This window comes from Scyliorhinus canicula, chromosome 7 (assembly GCF_902713615.1).
Source record: "Scyliorhinus canicula chromosome 7, sScyCan1.1, whole genome shotgun sequence".
In the NCBI taxonomy this organism is placed as follows: domain Eukaryota; kingdom Metazoa; phylum Chordata; class Chondrichthyes; order Carcharhiniformes; family Scyliorhinidae; genus Scyliorhinus; species Scyliorhinus canicula.
In genome coordinates, this window is record NC_052152.1 from 43,031,506 (window position 1) to 43,054,034 (window position 22,529).

Sequence of the window (22,529 nt, forward strand, 5' to 3'; positions counted from 1 at the left end):
AGACCAGGCAGTCTCTGGTGACGGTCCTGACCTCCTCAATGGAGTAGGGCAGGTTGCTGGCCTTGATGAAATGGAAGATCCGGGTGGCCCCCGGGTGGCAGAGGTCATGGTGGAGTGCCCGGAGTCGGTCCACTTGTGCGCTGGCACATGTACCGTGGGATAGGGTGTTAAGGGGCTCGTTGAGCTTCCCCGGGCAATACAAAATCTCGTAATTATAGTTGGAGAGCTCGATCCTCCACCTCAAGATCTTGTCATTTCTGATCTTGCCCCGCTGTGTATTATTGAACATGAAGGCAACCGACCGTTGGTCAGTGAGGAGAGTGAATCTCCTGCCGGCCAGGTAATGCCTCCAATGTCTCACAGCTTCCACAATGGCTTGGGCCTCCTTTTCGACAGAGGAATGCCAAATTTCGGAGGCATGGAGGATGCGGGAGAAGAAGGCCACGTGTTTGCCCACCTGGTTGAGGGTGGCGGCCAGAGCTACGTCCAATGCATCACTCTCGACCTGAAAGGGGAGGGACTCATTGACCGCGTGCATCGTGGCCTTGGCGATGTCTGCCTTGATGCGGTTGAAGGCCTGGCGGGCCTCAGCCATCAGGGGAAAAACTGTGGACAGAATGAGTGGGCGGGCCTTGTCCGCATAGTTAGGGACCCACTGGCATAGTAGGAGAAAAACCCCAGGCATCGTTTCAGGGCCTGTCCAAAAGATTGGTGGAAGGCTAATCTTGTCAATATTTGGATCTTTGAGATGTTTATGGCCATCGACCTCTGCAAGCCTGAACTTGTGAGGGGCCAGCTGCACACTATAGCTTTTCAACTGCTGCCAGAGCAACCAGGCCCAGCTGGCACCATGATGGGTAATCATTGAGAAGTGGAAAGGGAGTAAATATGCGAGACGTCCTGAGAGAGCAGGCATATATGTCACCCTCACCGCACCACTGCCACTCCCATTATACCATGACTCATCAATCTCACTGGTCTGCAGGAGAACGGAATATAGGGCATGAATTACATTTTTTTTATTTTTTGAAAGAATGTGGGCCTCAATGACAAGGCCAGCATTTGTTGTCCATCCCTAATTGCTCTTGTATTGCGTGGTCTGCTAAGCCAGACACATTACCATGGGCCTGGACCCACATGTAGGCCAGACAAGATAAGGATGGCAGATTTCCTTCCCTGAAGGATAGTAGCGAACCAGATGTGTTTTTCAAACAATCGATGATAGATGTCATAGTCGCCATGACTGAGACGAGCTGCGATAGTGGGATTTAACCCATGCACCCAGTGCATGAACATTATCCTTTGGAATGCGAGCCTAGTGATGTAATCATCCACCCCTGCCCATCTTGAATGTTCCTATTCAAGTGGATGCCGCTCTTTCCAAGTCAAAATCCAGGGTGGCATATTTGAGCTGTCAGCAAAGTTGTAGAGGTACGTAAAAGAAGTTACATGCTCCAAGTTCACTGATTCCATATAGGATGGAAGCAGATTTGTCCATAATTTCAGCAATTCCTTTACTGCCTTGCAATACCTCCTATTGTGGGATCTCCATTTGTGTTGCAAGGATTTCTCCTTTTGAGGCCGAGCCCCTGAAGATTGCAGTTCTGTTTCCCCTGAGCAGAGCCGGGAGATGGGATTGCCTTCCAATGAGCCAACTGCTGGGCCTTCTCTGCCACCATTAACTGCTGCTGCTCACTTGTGCTCATTGCTTTACCAAATGCAGACCCCCCCCCCCCCTAACTCAATGCCCAAGGCATGTGTGGTGTCAATGTCTCTGCTGGTGGATTAAAGGGTATGCCTATGACTGCATCCTTGTGAGGATTGTGTTTCTCTGTGGTGTCTTCTTCAAGATCCTGCTGCTGAGGAGAAGCTAGAGGAAAGGGAAAGAGGACACGAGTAAATAGGGCACTAACAGGTTTCTCAATAGCAGATGACAGGCTTCAAAATGCAGCTTCCAGTTATCAATCTGACTGAATTCCCAACTTTATGAAATACAGGCAGAGGTAGAAATAATGGGCAGATGTGGTGCTCAAAAAAAAAACACTCGCCTTGCTATCTCCAATTTTCACTGCACCCGAACGATTACTGATTGCAAGTGTTCCACTCTGATGGCTGTTATGATGATGCACATTCCTTCCCAATCTAATTTTTGATCTTTATATTTTGTATCTTTTCTCATTCAGAAGTTGAGGGTGAATGTGACTGCCTACTGAAAAGAAAAATGCCAGTGTAGCGTGTCTGCATAGAGTGAATATGCAAGTTGTAAGCAGAATGTAAGCTTTTCAATGAATCGCAAGGACTGGGGGAAGGTAAGAAAGGCGTCGGAAGGACAGTTCCAGATGCTGAAATTGCTCCCGCATAAGGGCAGGATGCTGTTATAAAAGCTGGTCTGAAGGCATCAAGCAGGAGGAGGTGTGCGTGCTTTTGGACTGAGAATGAGGGATAACCCAGTGTAATGTTCACCACTGACTGCCCCAAAAATTCCAATCCTTTTTTATTCTTCCATGGGGGCATTGCTGGCTAGATCATCATTTATTGCCCATCCATAATTGCTCTTGGGAAGGTGGTGACATGCTGCTTTCTTGAACCGCTGCAGTGTATCTGGTGCGTAGGTACATCCACAGTGCTGTTAGGGAGGGAGTCCCAGGATTTTAACCCAGCAACAATGAAAGAACGGCGATATATTTCCAAGTCAGGAGGGTGTGTGGGTTGATGGGGAACTTGCAGCTCGATGTCCTATTCCCATGTACCTACTGCCTGTGTCCTTCTAGGTTGTAGGAGGTACACAAGTTTAGAAGGTGATGTCAAGGTGAGTTGTGCAGTACAGCTTGTCGGTAGCACCACTGTGCATCACTGGTGGAAGAAGTGATTGTTTAAGTTGGTGGTTGGGGTGCCAATCAAGTGTACTGCTTTGGTTTGGATGCTTTTAAGCTTATTGACTGCTGTTAGAGCTGCATTCACCCAGCATGTGTACAGCATTCCACCACATCCCCGACTTATGCATCATAGACAGAATTTGGGGAATCAGGAGATGTATTATTCTCCTCAGAATTCCCAGCCTCTGACCGGCCCTTGTCATCACAGTATTTACGTGGCTGATCCAATTCAGTTTTTGATTAATAGTAATTCCCAGAATGTCAAAGGTGGAGAGTTCAGCGATGCTGTGAATGTCAAGGGGAGAATGATTAGATTCTCTGTTGCTGGAGATGGTGGTGGGCTGCCATTTGTGTGACTCGAATGTTACTTACCACTCATCAACCCAAGCCCAAACCTTGTCCAGGTCTTGCTGCACATTGGCATGGACTGTTTCAGTATCTAAGGAGTTGCAAATGGCACTGAAAGTTGTGTAACCATCAGCGAGCATCCCCACTTCTAAACCTATGATGGAAGAACGGGCAGGTACTTGTCTGTAGCTGTGCAAAAATGTCCTCTTTTTATGCAGCAGTCTCATGTTCAGACAAGCAGAGAGTGAATATTGCCAGCAAAATCACAATCCCTTTTGACATCGCGAGCTAAAGACACGCTCCATGAGGTCAGTCATTAGTTAAATGACTTTTGGCTTTTTTTCAATCATTTTTAATTGTCTAACAGATATTTCACTTTTAAAAACAGTTCTAAAGGTGTTAAAAGTTTTACTGACATTTGCCCCTCAATATTAATGGCACCTGGCAGCCCCATCATGCCAGCACCACTCCCCGACTCATCCCTTGTTCCCCATTCCAACCCCCGAGTCCCCCAGGACCCCTGGCAGCCCCGCTACTCTCCATGCCGCTCCCTGGCTTCTTCCACTCTTCACCTTGCCTCACCCCAGCTCCTCTCCCATCACCCATTCTTGTACTTGTGGCCCCTCCCCCTTCCCAAGCCATCCCTGTGTCCCTGCCTCCCCCATCTCCTCGGTTTCATCCCACAAGATAGGAGATGGTCCTGAGCACCCCATGATCTTTGCCTCAGAAACCCTTTCAGAAACCGGATAGAACTATGCCCAAATCGAGGAGGACGGCATAGCAGTTATATATGGTGTGAAGAAATTCCACCAATATGTGTATGGGTGGTGATTTGACAAAGTCACCAACCATAAGCCATAACTGGAACATTTAAGGGAAGACAGGCCGATACTGCTAATAGCCACGGCTGGGGTCTATCATTGGGCCTTGCTACTGGTGGCCTACAATTATGTTTTCCAGTACCAGCCCAGCACACAGATTGCCAATGCAGATGCATTAAGCCAACTCCCCCTGCTGAAGAGCGTCCCACTGCCACCAGTATCCCAGGAGCTCATATTGACTTTGATCCCACACTATTAAAGGTGAAGAGAATGATACCGACTGGATGGCACTATGAGAAATCTGAGAAACTATGATTCAGGATGAGTTAACCTGCGAGGAATGTGTGATTTTGTGAGGATCACAAGTAGTTGTTCTGCCTCCAGCCTGGGACCCCTCCTACAGGATATCACCCACCCAAGGCAGACAAGGATGAAAATGCTGGCATGCAACTACGTCTTGTGGCCAGGTATAGATTGAAGAATTGAAGAATTGGTGCAACAGTGCTATTCTGTCAAACGTAGCAGTTCCTGCTGCAGTCTGCCATGCTTTACCCTTGGGAAAGGCCAGGTCACCCATGGACCCGGGTTCACGTTGACTATGCAGCCCTTTTATGGGCAGGATGTTTTTAGTTCTGGTGGATGCCCACCCTAAGTGGCTATCAGTTCAGAAGATGGTGGGGTAGGAAAATGAGGTGGGAGCTGGGTTGCAAAGGCTAGGTGGAAGGGGTTACACCTTGAGGGGAACCTGTGTGAGGGAGGCATCCCCCCTCCCTTCTCACGCTGAAACCCAACCAAACTAACATGCTGGGAAAAATTGTGGCTGTGTGGGAATCAGCCTTTAAGTGACCGTTAATTGGGACAAGGGTGGGAAGGCCACTGTAAACCTCACCTGCATTCCCCATATATCACTGTCACGTTGCAGTGGGTGGATAATTATACCGATCTCCACCTCTCCTGCCTACAAACGTACCAGCAGGGAACCCTAAAATTCTGCCCATAATCTCAGATCTTTGCAGCTCCTACCATCTTTCCACTGATCTTAGAGAAATTATTTTTCAAATAATCAGCAGAGGGCAGCAGAGCAGAGCTACTGATCAGCTGTTCTGGGGAAATTTGCATACGTGCAGTGCGGTCAGCCTAAGTTGAAGGTGAATCTGCAAAGGAGACCCGAGGAGTTTGAGTGAAGGCAATCATCCAGCAGAGGGCAGCAGAGCAGAGCTACTGATCAGCTGTTCTGGGGAAATTTGCATACGTGCAGTGCGGTCAGCCTAAGTTGAAGGTGAATCTGCAAAGGAGACCCGAGGAGTTTGAGTGAAGGCAATCATCCAGCAGAGGGCAGCAGAGCAGAGCTACTGATCAGCTGTTCTGGGGAAATTTGCATACGTGCAGTGCGGTCAGCCTAAGTTGAAGGTGAATCTGCAAAGGAGACCCGAGGAGTTTGAGTGAAGGCAATCATCCAGCAGAGGGCAGCAGAGCAGAGCTACTGATCAGCTGTTCTGGGGAAATTTGCATACGTGCAGTGCGGTCAGCCTAAGTTGAAGGTGAATCTGCAAAGGAGACCCGAGGAGTTTGAGTGAAGGCAATCATCCAGCAGAGGGCAGCAGAGCAGAGCTACTGATCAGCTGTTCTGGGGAAATTTGCATACGTGCAGTGCGGTCAGCCTAAGTTGAAGGTGAATCTGCAAAGGAGACCCGAGGAGTTTGAGTGAAGGCAATCATCCAGCAGAGGGCAGCAGAGCAGAGCTACTGATCAGCTGTTCTGGGGAAATTTGCATACGTGCAGTGCGGTCAGCCTAAGTTGAAGGTGAATCTGCAAAGGAGACCCGAGGAGTTTGAGTGAAGGCAATCATCCAGCAGAGGGCAGCAGAGCAGAGCTACTGATCAGCTGTTCTGGGGAAATTTGCATACGTGCAGTGCGGTCAGCCTAAGTTGAAGGTGAATCTGCAAAGGAGACCCGAGGAGTTTGAGTGAAGGCAATCATCCAGCAGAGGGCAGCAGAGCAGAGCTACTGATCAGCTGTTCTGGGGAAATTTGCATACGTGCAGTGCGGTCAGCCTAAGTTGAAGGTGAATCTGCAAAGGAGACCCGAGGAGTTTGAGTGAAGGCAATCATCCAGCAGAGGGCAGCAGAGCAGAGCTACTGATCAGCTGTTCTGGGGAAATTTGCATACGTGCAGTGCGGTCAGCCTAAGTTGAAGGTGAATCTGCAAAGGAGACCCGAGGAGTTTGAGTGAAGGCAATCATCCAGCAGAGGGCAGCAGAGCAGAGCTACTGATCAGCTGTTCTGGGGAAATTTGCATACGTGCAGTGCGGTCAGCCTAAGTTGAAGGTGGTTTGTGGAGAGGCTGTTGGCAAGTGACAGTTAAACCCGAAACACTTCGTGAGTGTTTCCCACCCTACCTCCTCCTCTAACCAACCCCCCCACCCCACGGTGGTTGGGAAGCGGGAGCAGGGGCCTGTCGTGAAGGTGAGTGAGTGCCTTTAAATTTGCTTACCTTCAGCGGGAGCAGGGTTTGAGGTAATATCAGGTAAGCTCATCCTTTCTTTTTCTTTTTCTTGTTTTTTTTTTAATCTAGAGGTGATGTCAGGGAAGGCAGTACAATGCTCCTCCTGCAGAATGTTTGAGGTGAGGGACGCCGTCAGTGTCCCTGCTGATTTCATCTGTGGGAAGTGCACCCAGCTCCAGCTCCTCAAAAACCGTGTTAGGGACCTGGAGCTTGAGCTGGATGAACTTCGGATCATTCGGGAGGCAGAGGGGGTCATAGATAGGAGCTTCAGGGAAATAGTTACACCAAAGACTGGAGATAGATGGGTAACTGTAAGAGGGACTGGGAAGAAGCAGTCAGTGCAGGGACCCCCTGCGGTCGTTCCCCTGAGTAACAAGTATACCGTTTTGGATACTTGTGGGGGGGACGACTTACCAGGGGTAAGCCATGGGGTACGGGCCTCTGGCACGGAGTCTGTCCCTGTTGCTCAGAAGGGAAGGGGGGAAAGGAGTAGAACATTAGTAATTGGGGACTCAATAGTCAGGGGCACAGATAGGAGATTTTGTGGGAGCGAGAGAGACTCACGTTTGGTATGTTGCCTCCCAGGTGCAAGGGTACGTGATGTCTCGGATCGTGTTTTCCGGGTCCTTAAGGGGGAGGGGGAGCAGCCCCAAGTCGTAGTCCACATTGGCACTAACGACATAGGTAGGAAAGGGGACAAGGATGTCAGGCAGGCCTTTAGGGAGCTAGGATGGAAGCTCAGAGCGAGAACAAACAGAGTTGTTATCTCTGGGTTGTTGCCCGTGCCACGTGATAGTGAGATGAGGAATAGGGAGAGAGAGCAATTAAACACGTGGCTACAGGGATGGTGCAGGCGGGAGGGATTCAGATTTCTGGATAACTGGGGCTCTTTCTGGGGAAGGTGGGACCTCTATAGACAGGATGGTCTACATCTGAACCTGAGGGGCACCAATATCCTGGGGGGGAGATTTGTTAGTGCTCTTTGGGGGGGTTTAAACTAATTCAGCAGGGGCATGGGAACCTGCATTGTAGTTTTGGGGTACGGGAGATTGAGAGTATAGAGGTCAGGAGCACAGATTTGACTTCGCAGGAGGGTGCCAGTGTTCAGGTAGGTGGTTTGAAGTGTGTCTACTTCAATGCCAGGAGTATACGAAATAAGGTAGGGGAACTGGCAGCATGGGTTGGTACCTGGGACTTCGATGTTGTGGCCATTTCAGAGACATGGATAGAGCAGGGACAGGAATGGTTGTTGCAGGTTCCGGGGTTTAGGTGTTTTAGTAAGCTCAGAGAAGGGGGCAAAAGAGGGGGAGGTGTGGCGCTGCTAGTCAAGGACAGTATTACGGTGGCGGAAAGGATGCTAGATGGGGACTCTTCTTCCGAGGTAGTATGGGCTGAGGTTAGAAATAGGAAAGGAGAGGTCACCCTGTTGGGAGTTTTCTATAGGCCACCTAATAGTTCTAGGGATGTAGAGGAAAGGATGGCGAAGATGATTCTGGAAAAGAGCGAAAGTAACAGGGTAGTTGTTATGGGAGACTTTAACTTTCCAAATATTGACTGGAAAAGATATAGTTCGAGTACATTAGATGGGTCATTCTTTGTACAATGTGTGCAGGAGGGTTTCCTGACACAATATGTTGACAGGCCAACAAGAGGCGAGGCCACATTGGATTTGGTTTTGGGTAATGAACCAGGCCAGGTGTTAGATCTGGAGGTAGGTGAGCACTTTGGAAACAGTGACCACAATTCGGTGACCTTTACGTTAGTGATGGAAAGGGATAAGTATACCCCGCAGGGCAAGAGTTATAGCTGGGGGAAGGGCAATTATGATGCCATTAGACATGACTTAGGATGTGTTGGTTGGAGAAGTAGGCTGCAAGGGTTGGGCACACTGGATATGTGGAGCTTGTTCAAGGAACAGCTATTGCATGTTCTTGATAAGTACGTACCAGTCAGGCAGGGAGGAAGGGGTCGAGCGAGGGAACCGTGGTTTACCAAAGAAGTGGAATCTCTTGTTAAGAGGAAGAAGGAGGCCTATGTGAAGATGAGGCGTGAAGTTTCAGTTGGGGCGCTTGATAGTTACAAGGAAGCGAGGAAGGATCTAAAGAGAGAGCTGAGACGAGCAAGGAGGGGACATGAGAAGTCTTTGGCAGGTAGGATCAAGGAAAACCCAAAAGCTTTCTATAGGTATGTCAGAAATAAAAGAATGACTAGGGTAAGAGTAGGGCCAGTCAAGGACAGTGGTGGGAAGTTGTGTGTGGAGGCTGAGGAGATAAGCGAGATACTAAATGAATACTTTTCGTCAGTATTCACTCAGGAAAAAGATAATATTGTGGAGGAGAATGCTGAGACCCAGGCTATTAGAATAGATGGCATTGAGGTGCGTAGGGAAGAAGTGTTGGCAATTCTGGACAAGGTGAAAATAGATAAGTCCCCGGGGCCGGATGGGATTTATCCTAGGATTCTCTGGGAAGCCAGGGAAGAGATTGCTGAGCCTTTGGCTTTGATTTTTAGGTCATCGTTGGCTACAGGAATAGTGCCAGAGGACTGGAGGATAGCAAATGTGGTCCCTTTGTTCAAGAAGGGGAGTAGAGATAACCCCGGTAACTATAGGCCGGTGAGCCTAACGTCTGTGGTAGGTAAAGTCTTGGAGAGGATTATAAAAGATACGATTTATAATCACCTAGATAGGAATAATATGATTAGGGACAGTCAGCATGGTTTTGTGAAGGGTAGGTCATGCCTCACAAACCTTATCGAGTTCTTTGAGAAGGTGACTGAACAGGTTGACGAGGGTAGAGCAGTTGATGTGGTGTATATGGATTTCAGTAAAGCGTTTGATAAGGTTCCCCACGGTCGGCTATTGCAGAAAATACGGAGGCTGGGGATTGAGGGTGATTTAGAGATGTGGATCAGAAATTGGCTAGTTGAAAGAAGACAGAGAGTGGTAGTTGATGGGAAATGTTCAGAATGGAGTTCAGTTACGAGTGGCGTACCACAAGGATCTGTTCTGGGGCCGTTGCTGTTTGTCATTTTTATAAATGACCTAGAGGAGGGCGCGGAAGGATGGGTGAGTAAATTTGCTGATGACACTAAAGTCGGTGGAGTTGTAGACAGTGCGGAAGGATGTTGCAGGTTACAGAGGGACATAGATAAGCTGCAGAGCTGGGCTGAGAGGTGGCAAATGGAGTTTAATGTGGAGAAGTGTGAGGTGATTCACTTTGGAAAGAATAACAGAAATGCGGAATATTTGGCTAATGGTAAAATTCTTGGTAGTGTGGATGAGCAGAGGGATCTCGGTGTCCATGTACATAGATCCCTGAAAGTTGCCACCCAGGTTGATAGGGTTGTGAAGAAGGCCTATGGTGTGTTGGCCTTTATTGGTAGAGGGATTGAGTTCCGGAGCCATGAGGTCATGTTGCAGTTGTACAAAACTCTAGTACGGCCGCATTTGGAGTATTGCGTACAGTTCTGGTCGCCTCATTATAGGAAGGACGTGGAAGCTTTGGAACGGGTGCAGAGGAGATTTACCAGGATGTTGCCTGGTATGGAGGGAAAATCTTATGAGGAAAGGCTGATGGACTTGAGGTTGTTTTCGTTAGAGAGAAGAAGGTTAAGAGGTGACTTAATAGAGGCATACAAAATGATCAGAGGGTTAGATAGGGTGGACAGCGAGAGACTTCTCCCGCGGATGGAGGTGGCTAGCACGAGGGGACATAGCCTTAAATTGAGGGGTAATAGATATAGGACAGAGGTCAGAGGTGGGTTTTTTACGCAAAGAGTGGTGAGGCCGTGGAATGCCCTACCTGCAACAGTAGTGAACTCGCCAACATTGGGGGCATTTAAAAGTTTATTGGATAAGCATATGGATGATAAGGGCATAGTGTAGGTTAGATGGCCTTTAGATTTTTTCCATGTCGGTGCAACATCGAGGGCCGAAGGGCCTGTACTGCGCTGTATCGTTCTATGTTCTATGTTCTAAATGTTCTTGGTGTTGCTGCAGAAGATTGGCCTAGCCATTGAGCCAGACTGAGTATTGTACCATTTTATACCCCTCCTTGCTAGCCAAAAATGCAAAATGTACAGGGACTTTTTTCGGACCACACTGCTGCACAGTCCCTTCCTTTAACATTATAAGCGGTTGCCTCGAGTAGAATCCATTGATAACTGCCCTTAAGCACATAATTCTATTGGGATATATTTCTTCATATTTTCTATACTTTCAATGTTGGAATCTCCATTTCAATTCTATCTCTTGCTCCCTTCTTTTCTTTCACAGTAGCCACAATGGTGCAAAAGATAATGAACAAACCATTGTGATGTCATTCTGTGGTGGGTCAGTAGGTTACGAGGCTAACACCATTGCATTTCTGATTTCCCTCCACACTGATATCAAGAAACACTACTTTTGGAAATCTAAATGGAAACTGGGGAAAAAAACTTTCAAATGGCATAGAAAAACTGAAGTGATACCGTGGCCCAACGTAACACATGGCCATTGGGTTAAATAGGAACCAAATTTGTATTCTACCAGGCTGCCATGTTTGCAGCTCCTGACATTCTTGGCTTTGCTCAGTCAGATACTGTGAGCAACCACTCAGTTATTCTACTGTTGCAGAAGTGCATAAACACATTTAAAATAATGAATGCAAAGATCCTTACGCTGGCTGATGTTGTAACTGCTGTATTCGACTAGAAATGCCTTGTCAGATTGTTTCCCACTGCACTGGAACATGATATTGACCAGGAAATTAGCAATGTGGAACACCGTCTGATGATCTATTTGATAACCACAGTACCTAAATGAAAAGAATACCACATAATGACAACATTGAATATTGGAGCTGATTTCAGACTGAGAAAAACATTTTGATTAGTGAGGTATTAGCCTTTTCCTCAAAATACTGAGTATTTATTCGAAGAGGAGGGTCTGCTTTCACCTTAACTGAAAGGACCTAAATAGTTGGAACTAGTTTTGACATCCTGAGGAAAACGTCTTTATTCAGATCAAAATACACAGGGCAGGATTCTCTGTCCCACCTCACCCATTTTCTGGTGCGGCGCCCCCCCACCGGCAGCGAGATTCTCCATCCCGGCAGCCGACCACTGGGGGTTCCCCATTGTGGGCACTCCCACACATAGAACATACAGTGCAGAAGGAGGCCATTTGGCCCAACGGGTCTGCACCGACCTACTTAAGCCCCCACTTCCACCCCATCCCCGTAACCCAATAACCCCTCCTAACCTTTTTGGACACAAAGAGCAATTTAGCATGGCTAATCCACCTAACCTCCACGTCTTTGGACTGTGGGAGGAAACCGGAGCACCCGGAGGAAACCCACGCAGACACGGGGAGAACGTGCAGACTCCGCACGGACAGTGACCCAGCGGGGAATCAAACCTGGGATCCTGGTGCTGTGAAGCCACAGTGCTATCCACTTGTGCTACCGTGCTGCCCACCGTGCACACCGTCGGGAAATCCGCAGGCGTGAGTGCGCTGCTGGCAAAACGGAGAACCTGCCAACGGAGAATCCAGCCCATAATCTTTAATTTTGAAACAGGAGAAGCCTTTTTTTAATTCAAAAAGTAAAGTACCCACAAACATAGGCCTTGTTTGCCTCCTCTACCACCACAAGGTGGATGCATCGGAGACGATTTTGTCTCATTCCGATTCTACCAAGAGTAGATTTGCTAACGATTGCGGATCTACCCCAATTTCTTCTCCTGAACTCAAAATATGTTTGACCACCAATAGATGTGCAAGTGGCTTCATAATGTATTTCTTATAAGAATTGAATGTTTTTTGCTGATGAGCTATGCATAATAAATGGCGACGGAAAAGGCCAAAACAAAATACATTAAATGATAACTCTTTTACAAAGATGCAAAATAAGAAATTTTTTTAAATTCCAACCCTTACATTTTTTCATTTATTTTCCACCAGCCGTGATCACATCTTTCAAGTCTCTTTTCCTTCACGGTGTAGTTATGAAATTTCAATGCTAATCCAAAAGAAGGCTTGGGCATCTGATAAACACACAACACAATTGTTCATCAAAGTAATTTTTGGATAGTAGAACCTCTTTTTAAATTTATATATGCTTTACCTTTTCTTTTCATTTTAATCCTCCAACTAGAAGTTCAGGATAGGTGACTGACAGATTATTTAAATCTATAAGCATAGTTTGTTATCAGGCTGATGCTAAAATATTTTTCTTCTAGCAAGCCCCCAAAATCCCATCACTTTTACCTACAGAAAGTCCTATCTCGGTGAAGTGAATAGTCCATCTAGTGATCCAGCCAAAACATGACTATACTTCTTCCAGGTAACTGCATTGACAGCCATATCTGTCTGGAGTACCCACTGCATCTCGCAGGACTCGACTAACCTGGGAGGGCTTCAGAAACACAAGGAAAATGAAAGAAAAATGGCTTAAAAGCAGCAGATTCCAAAAATTTCCTCACTGAGAAAGATTCCCAGGTTATTTTTGTAACAGAATCATCAATTGCGATAAAATGACCCTTACGTTTTTTCTAGCCTCCTGATGCCCTCATAGAAATCTTGATTTTTCAGTTTACTCTTCATATCAGATAACAGGCCAAATAAAGCCTTGAATTGTAGGAAGACAAATCCTGTGGCAACCTTTTCGAAAGTCAACAAATACATTGTGAAGCTGTAGAAGAGCCACCGTCTACCTTGACAACAGGGAAAGTGCAGTATGGTCACATTCAGTAAACTAATTTGCCAATTTTCAGGGTTCTAGGCAACATTTGTCTTTGGAGTTGGGTTTCACTTAAGAAGAGTCCAGTCTTCTTATCTGGATTCCACTGCAGAAAAAAACTGTTTGGTTCTTCACGTTAGTGACATTTGTCTGAAAGAGCTAAATGGGATTAAGGTAGGAGCCGAAACATCAGAAACAAATGTTGAAAAAAAAATGTTTTCAATTTTGGAAATCATGGAATTTTAAATTTTATTCTGAGGGAGAGGGATGCCACGTTTGTGAACTTTACTATTTGGGGCCAAAGAGATTGTTCAGCAGTAAACATGGGTGGGTGGTGGACACAGTGGGGTACCGGCAAAGTACAATGCACCAGAGTGAGAAAGGTCTGGGTCAATCTTTGTGTTTTTTGAGGTGATAATTGTGCCTAAAAAGTTCACGGCAAGTATCTGACTCTGTGTTGATCGCATCTGTGCAGACTGCAACAATGCATGTGTGGAGGAGCGATCAGAGGGTCGCTGACAGCAACTTCCAGACTTCCACATTTAGCAGCCCAAGCGTGGATGCCAGAAGTTGTGTGTGAGTTTGATATCGTAATGTTTGATGTGAACTTGACATGGACAATTCTGTTGTCACTACAACCACAAATTACAGGCATATCATGTATTCTGATTCCACCTCAATTTCCATGTTCAAAAAACCCTCTTATGTAAAAAAAATCTTCTAATATCTATCTTTACTCTTTTCATTATCAGCTTAACATTTTACACTCTAATTCCCAATTCAATGACCAATGGAAATGTTTTTTCTGGATCTACCCACAACGAACTACCCTACTGTGGTAGTCACCACTGATGTATATATTGTATATAGAGGATGTCGGTAGGTGTTTTGTGGTAAGGCCCTGTACTACAGGTAAGGGGGTAGTTCCCCGCCTGCTGTCTCCGCCCAGTAGGCGGAGTATAAATATGTGTGCTCCACATACAGCAGCCATTTTGCCAGCTGCTGTATGAGGCCACAATCTTAGTGTAATAAAGCCTCGATTGCATCCAACTCTAGTCTTTGTGTAATTGATCATGCATCACCTACAAAGTAGTTAATTGGTCGCAAAGCACTTTGGGATGTCTTGAGGTCAAGAAATGCACGATATAAATTCAAGTCTTTCTTCACTTTTGTAAGGCACTTTGATATTTTGTGTACTTCTGTCATGTTGTAAAGCATTTCTTTGTTTCTTTTTAACATGTATTATCTTTATACTTGTGTTGAAACAAAAACCAGTTGTAGACTAACATCCTGAGCTGAGAACCAGGAGATAGAAACCTGGAATACAGAAAACATTCCATCAAGATTTCTGACCAAAGACATCAATGCTGAGGCTTATATGCAACTTTAAAAAAAAATAAAGACTGGACAAGGATATACATAAACAAAGATGCCACTGGGGCAGTGGATAACCACCAGACCCCTTATTACAAAAACTGACCTTGACAATGCCCTCTCACGTACGGGTGACTGGTTTTCTTTTTGTCTTACCAAGATTCAGTTGACTCAAGTTAAAGTCCGGTTTTGGGCATGTTTGGTGGGGAGTTTCACAACGGCCACAATAGCGAGATCGCAGCTCGCATTCAACGGCCAAAAATGAGTCACCACGAGATTCTCAACATTAGTGGCTCCCTCGCCGTCTGATTCACCCAACTCGAGCTTCAGCAGGTCTGCTTTTAAACGCTCACTCACCAATCACTCCCAGTCAACACACAAGCACGGCAGCAAGCAGACCTGCTCCTCGCTTTGGGCATGCTGACCTGGCCAGGCTTCCCGACGCTGTGGATGAGAGGCTGGGTATCCTGTTCCCTCGATTCCCCCGAGGGGGTCAGAGGACCAGCAGTAGGGTCAACAATGCCACTTGGGAAACAGTGGCGGCAGCTGTCAGTGCGGGCAACATGACAAGGAGGACTGATGTCCAATGTAGGAAAAATACCAACGATCTCCAACGAGGTGCAAGGTTAAGTTATTACTGCTATCCTGGCATCAGTTCCACCTCCCACCCGTCAAGTTCCCAACCCCCCTCCTTCTTCTCTCACCCTCCCCTATCGACTGACTGACACCTCGCACTCTCCCCACATCAGATCTTTGTGCTTGTTCCTCACATCCTCCTGCCAGCATGACCCCTTAATGTCCAGGTGTGGTGGCCATAGACCCTGCTATAGACTCCCCTGACCCATCAAGTGTGTGGCTCACAATGCTCTCTCTTTGTCCCCACAGTAGAAGATATTCCATAATAAATGGGAGAGGGCCTGGACGGGTGGAGGAATCCCAGAGATTTGACTTCTCATCCCTGATGAGGCATGGGCCCTGGAAATTGTGGGGTTGACCGAGGAGAGAGCAGTCACTAACACAGAGGTAGGCCTGTGCAAGAGAGCTGAGGATCCATTGCCCCTTCCCCCAGATGACTTGTCTCAAGTGATTTGTTCATGTCAGACAAAATTATCCTCCCCTCTCACTGACCACATGTCCAGTGTCTCGCAGGATCACCATCTGATAAGGCCGAGCCATCCGCCATCCAAGAGAACAACCACCATCAAGGCATCACAGCTGTCACCCGCGCCTTCCACCAGTGCAGAGACACACACCTCGGTGGGGGACATTAGCGGACAGGGCTCTGGAGCACAATCTGGTGAGCACCGCACAGCTGCTGATGCACATCAGGTGGAGGCAGGAACATCCAAGGGAATCAGCAGTCAGAGGTCTGCTGGATCCCAGGACTCAGCTGGGTCCCAGCCAGATACCAAACTCTGGACAAGGCCCTCCCAGAGCTGATGCAGAAGATAGGACACAGCCATGAGATTCAGGAAGGGGTGTCAGCGACATTCAAGTGACTGCAAGACCGATTGAAAGAGTTCCAAAATCATAGTAAAGTCATAGAATTTACAGTGCAGAAGGAGGCTATTGAGCCCATTGGCCCAGCCCAGGGGCTGGTTTAGCTCACTGAGCTAAATCGCTGGCTTTTAAAGCAGACCAAGCAGGCCAGCAGCACAGTTCGATTCCCGTACCAGCCTCCCCGGACAGGCGCCGGAATGTGGTGACTAGGGGCTTTTCACGGTAACTTCATTGAAGCCTACTCGTGACAATAAGCGATTTTCATTTCATTCATTTCATTGAGCCTGCACCAGCCCTTGGAAAGAGCACCCTACTTAATGCCCACACCTCTGCCCTATCCCCGTAACCCAGTAACACCACCTAATATTTTGGGCACTAAGGTGCAATTTAACATGGCCAACCCATCTAACCTACACATCTTTGGATTCAGACGCAGGCGATGGTGCCGACAATGCGTGGCACCGAGGCCAACACTGCTAGGATGGCGACCGCAGTGGAAAACCTGGAGCGCAAAGTGCACGTCTTGAGTGGTGGTGTCCAATGCATGGCTCAGTCTGCAACAACCATGGCTGAGGGACGTGTTCCAGACACAGTTGGACATTGCTGAGGCACTGCAGTGCATGGCCCAGTCACTGAGGAGCATTGCTGAGGGCATCAACATCATGGTGTGGTGCAGACAGTGCGGAGATTCCAAGACTGGCAGTGCCAGATGACTCAGAGGCCTCAGGAGCTCACTCCAGTTGCCTCTCCATTTTATTGATGCCCCAGGGTCCTATGGGCACCGTCAGCGAGGAGGAAGCGCTGGAGGCAACTTGGGACCTGCCACCAAGAAGACTACAGCAGTCTCCATGTCTTCCGAATCCCCCCTCCTGACACCAGCACATCTCAAGGGCAGCAGGCAGAACAGGGTGGCACAGCGACACCAGTGGCATGGGTAAGTCAGCTGGGACCCCCGGGACCCCCCCCCCACCCACCCAGTTCCAGGCCCTCCAGAGGAGTCTGCCAAGGGCATCAAAGGACACAGGGCATGGAAATCAGCAGGCTGCCTCCACCTGGGGATGCACCTAGATGTATCACTGGACACAGAAGATCAAGAAGAGTGAGGAGCACTGACTGTGCACTGGGGGGGCCGGGGGTGGGGGGATCACTGTAGCTAGGGGGAATGGAAACCTGTCACAGTGAAATGTTCACTATTAAAACAGGTCACACCTCATACATGTGTCACGTTAATCTTCACAGCGGCCCTGCCTGCAACCCTGCACCCTATTGCCCTCTATTCCCCAATCCCTCCACCCCCCGAGCACAGTGGTCCGAGATGAAAAGCCCCGATGTAGACTCCGTTCAGAGGATGGGTGTGATCACACTGTCAGCATAAAGACAGGAGTCAGACTTTCGCAGAAACAGAGGAGCACCAGAGCTTTCCTCACACCAAGTTATCACTCTACTGCATTGTACGGTGAACCGCTGATAGTGCCAACACAGGACCATCACCCTGGAGTGATGTTACATGGACCCTTGGAGGGGGGGTGGGAGCAGGGGTGTTGACCTGATGGACACAGCTTCATTCTAGCAGAATCTGGAGATGATGAGGGCCTCCCTCGTCCTCCTGGCAAGTTGGATCCTTTCCGCCACCTGTCCTCCATCCTCCAGCTCCTCCTCGGGCTCATCCTCCAGGCCCTCCTGGACCACCTCATCCTCAGATGAGGCCGGATGTCCCTTCACCCCTTCCTGCTCCTCCTCCTCCAGCATGCCAGATTGTGGCGAACACAGCAGACAACCACAAAGGCAGTGGCAGAGCGGTCAAGGCATTGGAACTGCATCTTGAGCAGCGGGATGCACCACTCAACACCAGCACCATCAGTCATGACCTCAGTGAGAATGCCTTTCGGTGGGTACCCCTTTCCCCCACGAGCCAACCCACCATCCTGGGATGGCCCGGGAAAACATCGGGGATCTCAGAGTGCCCCAGCTGTCATGCACGCTCCCAGGGTAGCGGGCACACACGTGCATGATTCGGAGGTAGTGGTCATACACGATCTGAATATTCAGGGAGTGGAACGCTTTCCTGTTTATAGAAGGCAGTCCCTGATACCCTCGTGTTTGCAGGGCGATATGCATGCCATCGACTGCCCCTGGACCTGGAGCATCCCAGCGATGGCAGTAACTCCCGCAGCCCGGGCATCTTGGTGGGCCTGATCCAGCTGGAAGGTGACATAGTCTAATGCCGACCATACAGAGTATCCGTCACCTCCCAGATAGATCTGTGGGCTGAAGATTGGGATATGCCTCACAGGTTCCTGCTCGAGCCCTGGAATGACCCAGTGGCATAGAGGTTCAGGGCTGCAGTGATTTACCCAGCAATCGGGAGTGGGTGTTCTCCTCCACGGAGTGCCAAGTCCACGATGACGTGGCACAGGTGCCGCACTGTCTCCCTGCTGAGACGCAGTCTTCTGCGGCACATGGTGTCTGACAGCTCATTGAATGACCAATGGTGTCTGTACACCTTGGGCTGGCCTCCCCTTCCAGGTACCTCCTCAGCCTGCTGGGCGGCTGGGTCTTCAGGGAGTACGGCCGCCTCCTGCAAATGAGGTGTCGCCTGCAGTGTTGCTCTGCCTTCTATGGTGTCTGCCCACCTCGAGTGCCACAAGCAACGCGAGGGCAGCCTCCATGGGATCAACCCCAGCAAAGATTGTTATACCTGGCAGGAATTAGAGAACGAGAGAGGCCGGCAATCATTCCCGGGACCCTCAACTCCCCCAAGTCTCCCATGACTGCCCCGCCCGCTTTCTCTCAGAGTGCTATCCAGAGCGAGCCAATTGTGCTGGCAAACCTTGCTCCACACACCTGATGGGAACATTAGGGAGGCCGTGCTCAACTGCCCTCCACTCATCCACACACTTACCCTCTGGTTGCGAGAGGACCCTCAGTGCTGAATCCCTCCTCTTTAGTGTCTGATTGTTGGAAGCTGCCTCTATTCTGCTGACGTCCCTAGAGTACAGGCGCATTGTTCCGGAATCAAAGTTTTCTGGATATGGTTTCTATTGTTATGGGTCTCCACAATATTTAAATGTGGCTTGAAGGCCTCACAAAAGAAAAGCTTCTCAACTCTATCTCTCCCGCCTCCCATCTGAGTGTACTCCCCCAAGGAGGAAAGGTGGGAGGTCCTTTTTCTGAGGATTGAGAGCAGGCGGCCCTCTTGTCTGACTACAGTGGTCTGGAAGGAAATCGCTGGGGTGGTCGGCATCCCTGGGGTCAGAAGGAAGACCACCCTACAATGCAGAAAACAGATTAATATCATCTGCTCCGTGTGGGTAAGTCAAACTTCTACAAACTGCAAATTTACACTCTCGTAAATCTAAGGGATAGAATCCACAGGACTATCATACATCATCAGCAGAAGAGATATTAGCACAGATTGTTTTGCATTCTTTCTTTTTTTTAAATAATTATTATTGGAATTTTTTACAGAAAATAAAAATATAACAACAAAGAATGAAATGCAACAAAATAACCCATAAAAACTGTAACACCCCCCCAAACCGTAACAACGCATGTATCCCCTCCCTCCCACCCCCCCAACCCCAATGAACAACAAGAGAACTTAAAAATAAATTAAAATTAAATAAACAAACATAGTCATCGTTCCCCCCCTTTTCCCTTCCCCCCTTTTCCCTCCCCCTTCCCCCCCTTTTCCCTCCCCCTTCCCCCTCCCCCTTCCCCCCCTTTTCCCTCCTCCCCCTTCCCCGTTCCCCCCCTTTTCCCTCCCCCTTCCCCCCTTTTCCCTCCCCCCGGGTTGCTGTCCCAGTACCCTATCGTTGAGCCAGAAAGTCGAGGAAAGGTTGCCACCGCCTAAAGAACCCTTGTGTCGATCCTCTCAGGGCAAATTTGATCTTCTCTAGCTTAATAAAACCCGCCATGTCATTGATCCAGGTCTCCACGCTTGGGGGCCTCGCATCCTTCCATTGTAGCAAGATCCTTCGCCGGGCTACTAGGGACGCAAAGGTCAGCACACCGGCCTCTTTCGCCTCCTGCACTCCCGGCTCCACCCCAACCCCAAAAATCACGAGTCCCAGCCTGGCTTGACCCTGGATCCCACCACCCTTGACACCGTCCTCGCCACCCCCTTCCAGAACTCCTCCAGTGCCGGGCATGCCCTGAACATATGGGCATGGTTCGCTGGACTCCCCGAACACCTGACACACCTGTCCTCACCCCCAAAGAACCTACTCATCCTCGTCCCAGTTATGTGGGCCCGGTGCAGCACCTTTAATTGGATGAGGCTAAGCCGCGCACGCGAAGAGGAAGAATTAACCCTCTCCAGGGCATCAGCCCATGTCCCGTCTTCGATCTGTTCCCCCAGTTCCCCCTCCCACTTAGTTTTCAGCTCCTCTACTGACGCCTCCTCCACCTCCTGCATAACGTTGTAGATATCAGATATCTTCCCCTCTCCAACCCAGACCCCCAAAAGCACCCTGTCATTCACCCCCCTCGCGGGAAGCGAAGGGAATCCCTCCACCTGCCGTCTAGCAAATGCCTTTACCTGCAGATACCTGAACATGTTTCCCGGGGAGAGCCCAAATTTCTCCTCGAACTCCCCCAGGCTCGCAAACCTCCCATCAATAAACAGGTCCCTCAGCTGTCTGATGCCCGCTCTGTGCCAACCCTGAAATCCCCCATCAATGTTCCCCGGGACGAACCTATGGTTCCCTCTTAACGGAACCTCCATCGAGCCCCCCACTTCTCCCCTATGTCGCCTCCACTGCCCCCAAATCTTGAGGGTAGCCGCCACCACCGGACTCGTGGCATACCTTGTAGGAGGGAGCGGCCACGGCGCCGTTACTAAGACCCCCAGACTTGTATCTCCACAGGACGCCCTCTCCATCCGTTTCCATGCTGCCCCCTCCATCACCCACTTGCGCACCATCGACACATTGGCCGCCCAGTAGTACCCCGAGAGATTCGGTAATGCCAGCCACCCCCATCTCTACCCCGCTCCAAGAAGACCCTCTTCACCCTCGGGGTCCCATGCCCCCAAACAAAGCTCATGATGCTGCTGGTCACCCTTCTAAAAAAGGCCCTAGGGATAAAGATGGGCAAACACTGGAAGAGGAACAGGAACCTCGAGAGAACCGTCATTTTGACGGACTGCACTCTACCCGCCAGCGATAGCGGCACCATGTCCCACCTTTTAAATTCCTCCTCCACCTGCTCCACCAGCCTGGTAAAATTAAGCTTATGGAGAGTCCCCCAACTCCTGGCCACCTGCATCCCCAGGTATCTGAAACTCTTCACTGCCCTCTTAAACGGGAGCCTCCCAATTTCCTCCTCCTGAACTCCCGGGTGTACTACAAATACCTCGCTCTTGCCTAAATTTAACTTATAGCCCGAGAAGCCCCCAAATTCCACTAATAGCTCCTACACCCCCAGCATTCCCCCTTTTGGGTCCACCACATACAACAGCAGGTCGTCCGCATACAGCGATACCCGATGTTCCTCCCCACCCCGCACCAGACCCCTCCATCTCCCTGACTCCCTCAACGCCATAGCCAGAGGCTCAATCGCCAGTGCAAAGAGCAAGGGGGACAGGGGGCACCCCTGCCTGGTCCCACGGTAGAGCCTAAAGTACTCCGATCTCCTTCCATTTGTAACTACACTCGCCATCGGAGCCGCGTAGAGCAGTCTCACCCATTTGATGAATCCCTCCCCAAATCCGAACCGTTCCAGCACCTCCCACGGGTACCCCCACTCAACTCTATCTCTGCGTCCAGTGCCACCACTATCTCCGCCTCCCCCTCCACTGCCGGCATCATGATAACATTTAGCAGTCTCCGCACATTTGTGTTGAGCTGCCGTTCCTTAACTAATCCTGTCTGATCTTCGTGTATCACCCATGGCACACAATCCTCTATCCTGGTGGCCACGATCTTCGCCAGCAACTTGGCATCAACATTGAGGAGCGAGATAGGCCTGTATGATCCACACTGCAAGGGGTCCTTATCCCGCTTTAGGATCAGAGAGATCTGTGCCCGCGACATCGTCGGGGGCAAAGCCCCACCCCCCATGCCTCATTGAAGGCTCGCACCAACAGGTCCGCATACTTTTTATAAAATTCCACCGGGAACCCGTCCGGCCCCGGGGCCTTACCTGACTGCATTTGTCCAATCCCCCTGACTAGCTCCTCCAACTCTATCGGCGCCCCCAGCCCCTCTACCAGCTCCTCTTGAACCCTTGGGAAACATAGCCTGTTCATGAAGCTCTCCATTCCCCCTCTCTCCATCGGAGGTTCCGACCGGTACAGTTCCTCGTAGAAGTCCCTAAAGACCCCATTTACTTCTGTCCCCTTCTGCACTACATTCCCACCCCCATCCGTCACTCCACCAATTTCC

The 22,529-nt window shown here is 49.3% G+C and overlaps 1 protein-coding gene across 1 annotated transcript in view; it reads right to left on the reverse strand.

The window, feature by feature from the left end:
- The window catches only part of tmprss7 (transmembrane serine protease 7), a 125,483-nt gene that overhangs the window by 22,266 nt on the left and 80,688 nt on the right, over positions 1-22,529 (reverse strand). Inside the window, exons 11-12 of the mRNA XM_038801875.1 lie at positions 12,468-12,574; positions 11,210-11,346 (exon numbers count right to left, since the gene is read on the reverse strand). Coding sequence (XP_038657803.1) covers positions 11,210-11,346; positions 12,468-12,574 — 244 coding nt within the window. The remainder of the gene's footprint in view (positions 1-11,209; positions 11,347-12,467; positions 12,575-22,529) is intronic.